The sequence below is a fragment of the Phocoena sinus genome, chromosome 12 (assembly GCF_008692025.1).
Source record: "Phocoena sinus isolate mPhoSin1 chromosome 12, mPhoSin1.pri, whole genome shotgun sequence".
NCBI lineage: Eukaryota > Metazoa > Chordata > Mammalia > Artiodactyla > Phocoenidae > Phocoena > Phocoena sinus.
In genome coordinates this window covers 16,071,106-16,077,873 of record NC_045774.1, presented here as the reverse complement: position 1 = coordinate 16,077,873, position 6,768 = coordinate 16,071,106, and the positions used below count along the sequence as shown (strand labels likewise).

Genomic DNA, 6,768 nt, shown 5'->3' with positions numbered 1-6,768 from the left:
TACCAAAGTTATTAGCTATAGAAGATTTAGAAAACTATAGAGACCAAAAAGGGGAGAGGGCCACCTGTGATCATAATCCCCCCACCCGGATATATTCTCTTGAACTTCTAGTAAATTTCCTTTGGTTCTTTTCTATAAATATGCATTTTTTACACAAAAAAGAGAGATCATATGGTACATTCTTTTTATAATCTACTTTTCTACTTCATAATGTATGCTCAACATTTTCTACGTCATCAACATCCTCCTACGATACCATTTCAGTGGGCTTACAGTATTCTATTAAATGGATGTACCATGCCTTCATTTAATTCGTTCCTTCCCCTGAGGTTTTTCAATCAACAGACACATCTCTCTAAGCCACTGCAGGCAAATTGTCATAGTGCTGTTCTACAAATATGCCTACCATATGCAGACATACAGTAGAATTGCATTTTCCTGCCCCTGGGGAGTTAGGTGTCGTCATATCACTTGTTTTGGCCGATGAAACGAGAGCAGTGATGAGCCTGGGAGGAGCTTTAAGCGTCTGTGCCCATTTGAGAGCGGTCTGTGCACGCACAGCCCCAGCCAACCTACAACGGACACAGAGCACAGAGGGGAAACGAGCTCTGGGGTCTTAGCCATTGGGATTACGGACCGTTTTGTTTCTGTAACGTAACCTCTCTGGCCTTGACTGCCTGGCCTCAGGGCTGATGGAGAGACAAGGTTAAAGACAGAGTCCCAACCCTCCAAGTGTGTGTGGTCTTGTTGGGGACGTCCAGCCTGAATACAAGGAAAGAGTTCAATGATGAGCCGCCAATCACCATTCAGAGCCAGGACACCGCGGAGCAGACGGGAAACGTCCAGCCCCTGAAAGGACAGCAGGACGCCATCTGAGCAGAAGGTGCTGGGACGGCCGGGCAGGCTTTGTGGAGGAAGCATGAAGGCTGGGGAGGTTTGAGGGCAGGGGTGCGGGTCAGGAGGTCAAGGGCGGTGGGAGAGCAAAGGCGTCGTGATCGAGCACAACACGGAGCCCAGAGGACTGCTGAGCAGGTGATTTCGTGTGAAAGCAGAGGTTCGGGAGCAAACGGGGGCTAAAAACAGTCAGGAGAGAGAAAAGGGCCTGTTTGGGAGAAATCACTGCTGCAAGGAGAGACGTTCCCATTTTTTCCTTTGGAGAAAAAATGCGTCCATAACCTGCCTCATCAAGAATGGCATGGGTGAATCTGAACTTCGGAGGTTTAATAGGGCTTGTTTAAGTCAAGCACACCCTTGAATTGAAGACAAGAGTAAGGTGACTTCAGATAGAGTCAAAACTATTGTGGTTTTCAAATCCTATTTGAGTGATCTCTCCCCACAGCTACAGGTGCTGACCACACTTTCCATCTTATCAGTCAGCCAGTGTCAGTCAGTCAGTCAGCCAGCCTGTCAGTATCAGTCAATCCACCAATCGTTGTCTGTCAGTCAGCCAGTCCGCGTCTGTCAGTCAGTCAGCTAGTCAATAAGTACAGCATTCAGCTGGTTTCTGAGCGCCGTGCCCATTTGCCTCTATCTACCCAGCACCTTTCCTGTTTCTGTCATGGGGATAGGTATGTCATTCCTCCACGAGGACACACAGGTGATGTTTCCCCAGGAATTCAGAACAAAGTAATTCCCCAGCTGGGTCGGGCCCTCAGCCCCTCATTTTCAGCCTGGCTGCCAGCTGCTAGGCTGAGCAGCTGTGATCCCAAGGCTTCCTGAGGGCATCAGCTCAGAAGTGACTGAAAAGGACCCAGGTCACCTGAGACTCTGGGGAGGCACTTCCTTCCCTGCAGGGGTTTTGCAGGCTTCCCACCTAAGTGCTCATCTGCCCACAGTCCCAGGACTGGCAAGATGAACACAATGATACCTTGGGTCCCGTAGCAGCAGGGCCTCCCAACTTCCTCCCACAGAAAGCTCTGCCGTCTGCTGTCTGTGGATGTGACTAAGGGGAAAGTGAATAAGCACAGCAGCTCCTTTCTCGGGTGCAGCCAGTGTTGGGGGTGGAGGAGGGGGGGGACGTCCTAAGTCCTGGTGCACAGGGACCTTCCCCAGTGACAGACCCCCTGTGTTCCCCATTTCTTGCTTGTAGAAAAAGCTTTAGTCTCCTAGGCCTTCCCTGAGTTCCAAAGAACAGGCCCAAGCAGTTAATGATTAGAGAAATAAAAAAGCAGAAACAAAGGAAAAGCAGTGAAGCAAAAAAGTAATAATAACCTAAATAACAGTCCAGCCATAAAGAATCACAAGACCTCCGAGTTTCTCCTTGAGGGAGATAAACTTCTGACTCACATTTTTAGTTGTTTTTACAGAAGCCAGGACCCCACCAAGTGAAAACTGCTGACCACAAACATGTAGACCCTAGACTGGTTGGACCAGAAGGTTGATGATTGAGACTACTGAAACATCACACTGTTACCTCACCACTAACCAATCAAAAAACTGTCCATGTACTGTGCAACCCTCAGCCTTGCTGTTGCCTTTTAAAACCCTTGCCTGAAAGCCATTGGGGAGTTCAGGTCTTCCCAGCACCAGCTGCCCATTCTTCTTGCCTGGCTCCATGCAATAAATGCTGTACTTTCCTTCCCCACAGCCCAGTGTCAGTAGATTGGCTTTGCTGTGCATGGGGCATTTGTTTTGTCTGCCTGGACACTGTCCCTGCTTCTTGGAGGGAACCACTCACCATCCCCAACTCCCCACAAACTACCTGGGTTCAGGTATGAGCTGATAATCAGTGTGCACCTAAGACCCAGTGAACCAATGGTAGAACCCCACAGCAGCTGGTTGGGATGGACACGTGATCCAAGCCAGGCCAATCAGAATTCTTCCCAGGATTTTTCTGAGGCTGCCTCCTGAGTCCTTTAGCCAGAAGGATATGTGCCTGTCTGCCAACAGAATGGCTTTCACGGTGCAGGGAATGATCACACATATAGAGAAATAGATCGCACATACAGAAGAAAACAGATGAGAGAGTCCTGACAGGGTTCGAGCCCCTAAATTCAGTCAACCCCACAGCTGCCTCCATCCTGGCCTCCCGCCATTTGGTTTGTGAGCCTTGCTTGTAGAAAACCACCTTGCCTGACACAAATGAGCATGCCTGCTGCCCTGTTAGAGCCACGCCTACGTACATCTGGTCCTCCCTTGGAAGTGGCCGATCCAGTGTGCAGTTTGCCCAATCCCTCCGACTTCCCCTCTTCAGTCTCTTGCATCAGAGGTGGGCACGTAGAAGGGCCCCATGCTTGTTTCAATGCTCAGTTGCCAATGTCTTGAAATTCTTTATCACTTTTGAACAAGGAGCCCTATTTGATTTTACATAGGGCCCCACGAGTTAACTTTGCACAGGGGCCTGGCTCCATGCGTTCCCTCATGGTGGGATTTGCGATTCCACTTCGTTGCTCCAGTTCCCAGGGCCCCCTCCCCCATCACCCACTCCTTAATAACCCTTCCACTCACCCCCTTCCCCTATGCTCTTCTCTCCCACAGGAGGCTTTTTTCCCAGAGGCAGGGAGCCATACCCGTGCCAGCTGGGAGTTGTCTATTTGCTCCCCATCTGAGCTCTCTGTAAAATCCTGAGAGCAGGGATTCACTTGACCCGGGACAATGCCGACAACAGGAGTGGCTTCTCTTGCTTCTAGTCCTCAACCCCCAACATTCTGCAACTGTGTCTCAAACCAGCTTCCAGAGGCCTCTGAGAAAGCTACACCACATAGCAAACAACGGTCCAGCAAGGGGAGCCTCAGATATGAGTGACGGAGGACGCTGCCTGTGTCCTCGGGTATGTCCAGCAAAGGCACGTCCTTGCCTCGGCCTTTCGCTGCTTCTCCTGGAAAAGGTGAATTCCAGCCCTCTCCCCGCCTCCCCCAAGGGGGGAATAACACTGAATAAAGCAGCTATAACCTCAGCCTTCACACCCACAATATTTAACGTGAGAAAACCGCCCTGGGGAGGAAAAGCCGACACAAGGGAAACTGACATACAGTTTGACAATGGAGAGTCCAGGTGAGGGTAAAAGTGATTTATTTTTGGAGCACAGTAATAGTTATGCAACTAGGAACATTTCATTCACCCCCATCCCATTCATGTTTTGTGTCACAAAGACATACCAAGACTTTGGAAAGAATTCCAAAGGGGATTACATTGAAATGTGCTGTTTCTTCACTTGTTTTTGTGCCTTAATCACAGTGCACCAAATAAAATAGCTTTACAGCTTGCTAAAACTCAAACTTGTCCTCAAAGGAAGCAGTTTAAACATTTCTAACTGTAAATCAGCAATGCAACGATTCCAAGTCAGGACACAGACCCAAGAGACAAAAGCAGCTCTAACATAAAGCTTGTCTTGTCAAAAGAAAAAAAAACCACACCACCATGAGGGGAATCCAATTTGCCTAGAAAGAGTGGGTCTTCTTCAGGACTGCAGTCCCAAAATATTAAGATACAATTGTGGGTGTCGTCTTTGGGAAAAAAAGAGGTGAGGAAGAGATCTGACCTAAGCCGCACTAAGAATCTGGTTTAAAAAGATGAAAGGGCTCACAGGGGACACAAGGTCTCTGTATCTCCAAAGGAAACATTTACCCCACTGAAGGGGGCAGGAGCAGATTCTCCGGGGGGCGCACCGGGCTGTGCCAGCCATGCCATAGGGAGCGCTTGCCAGTCTGCAGGAGGCTTTGCCTGGGTTGGGAGCTGGTTTTCCACTGGGAGGTACCTCACACTCTCCTCGTGGAACAAACCAGCCAAGATCTGTGAGCTGGACTCATGACCCTGAGTGAATGGGTGGACGCCACCCAGAGATGCCAGGGCCCCTGAGGACTCAGGGCCCGCGTCCTGGCAGCACTGTCTCATCTCTTGTCCTTTGCAAATGAGTGGGCCCCTTCCCCCCAAAATTCAAAGCAGTAGTTAGCTAGGAGAAACAGCCATGGTTGAAGGTGGCGAGAAACCTCCATGACTGAGGCTCACCCCAGCTCTGACCAACCCCCCAGAGGTTTCTGAGCAAAAGTCCTGACTCACAGGGCTTGGGCTCAGCTGTGAGGGGTAGCTCAGAAGGCTTGGCCAGTATAGGGCCTGGGCTGGAAAACTGCCGTGATGGACGGCTGAAAAACAGGGGACGCTTAGCCCTGAGTCAAGGGGCGTGGTGTGTGTGTGCGTGTGTGTGCTATGTGCCTGTGTGTGTGGTGTGCGTGTGTGAAGGGTGTTGAGGGCCCCGGCCAGATGCCCCTGCCACACCCCCACAGACCAGCACAGCCACATAATCTCAGAGTGACAAGTGGAGCCCACACGTGGAGGCTAGAACTGGGTTCCCCTCAAGAGGTTAGAAACAAGCTCATGTGAAAACCTCCTGACGCCAACATCTGCACCAGCCAACTGACTACCTATTTCAAACGTGATTTGATGTAATGAAATTCAAGGCCATTTACCAGTTTTCCACCTTTTGGCCATGGCTGCCAAGGGCATACAGGCACACCCATAGCTAACAAAGGAGAGTTTCCCACTTAGCCTGATTATGTGGGGTGTGTCTCTCTTCCACTCTATTTCGGGTGTCACCCACTAAATTGATCTTGGGACCCACTTGTGGCTCCCAGTTGCAAGCTGGACCAAAACAGCCCTGGAGTGTTTCTGGACAAACCTTGGAGCCCTAGTGGGCCTTTGCAGTCTTCAGGCACGAGAAACCACTCCCTCTATGGAAGGCCACCTTATTCTGCAGAACACGGACCTCCAGCAGCAGCCCCTGTGTGGTCAGGAAGGTCACCAAGTGCCACCATGGGCACCGCAGAGGGTGAGGAAGCTGGCCTCCTCCAGGGAACGGACCATCTTTAAAGGAAAGGGGGCTCCACAGGGTGGGCCAGCCCAGATGCCGGCTGACCACGGCCAGCAGCCCGGTGGGGTCGCAAGGCAAGACTGGGACAGCACACGTGGTGGCCTCGATGAGCTCCTCAGGGCTTCCCCACAGGGCGCACCGGACCTCTGGAACCTCTGGATAAGGAGGATGAGCCTGGCGATGTCGGAGAGCTCGGGGAACAGGGCCATGACGCTGTCCACCCGGTGGGGCGGGAAGGTGCTGCACAGCACGGTGCGTGCCCTGGCACGCGAGTCCACCTCGGGGGCGGCAGCCTGGGCCCCGGACCCTGAAGCCCCCCCGAGGGCGTCTTCATCCCAGCGCGACCCCCGCCCAGGCCGAGCGGCCCAGGAGCCAGCCGGCCCCTGGAGGAAGGGGCCACGGGTCGGCGGGCTGCCGGCGCGGGGGGCGCCGGTCACTCTGCGGGGCGCCGGGGCGGTATCCGCCCCGTAGGCCCGGCGGGCTCCGGGGGCTCTGGAGGCCGGGCGGCACTGGCGGGGACGGCGCGGGCCCGGGCGCCACCCAGTCGGGACAGGGCGGCCTGGGCGCGCGGCCGCTGCCGGGGCCCCGAGGGGGCGCGCAGAGGGGCCCCGGATCGTCGCTGAGGACGAGCCGCGAGAAAACGCCTCCGAGAGTCGCCACGTCGGCCGCCCGCCGCGCTCCCCCGCTGCGCCTCCTCGCCGCCCGCGCCCCGCCAGGCCAGCGTTTGCGCGCGGAGCTCATCGGCCACAGCCAGCTGCGCGTGGTGCGGCCTCTCCGGGTGGTAGAACTTGCACTTGATGCCGTAGGTGCATTTCTTGCCTGGAAGGGGCGGGGCAGGGGGAGAGGGCTCCTGGTGAGAGACCTTGGATGGGGAGGCCCGGTGTGGTCCGGGCAGTGCCCGCCCTGCGCGGCCTTTCTCGTTGGAGATTCCTCCGGGAAGGCCCCCAGGCCTGCTGCAGACT

General features: G+C 53.9%; 1 protein-coding gene across 1 annotated transcript in view; it reads right to left on the bottom strand.

Moving 5' to 3' along the window:
• Positions 1–3,995: 3,995 nt before the first annotated feature.
• Positions 3,996–6,768, bottom strand: part of ZC3H12D (zinc finger CCCH-type containing 12D) — a 34,480-nt gene continuing 31,707 nt past the window's right edge. Inside the window, 2 exon segments of the mRNA XM_032651285.1 lie at positions 3,996–6,494; positions 6,496–6,625. Of these exon segments, the coding sequence (XP_032507176.1) occupies positions 6,137–6,494; positions 6,496–6,625 (488 nt within the window). The 3' untranslated portion in view covers positions 3,996–6,136.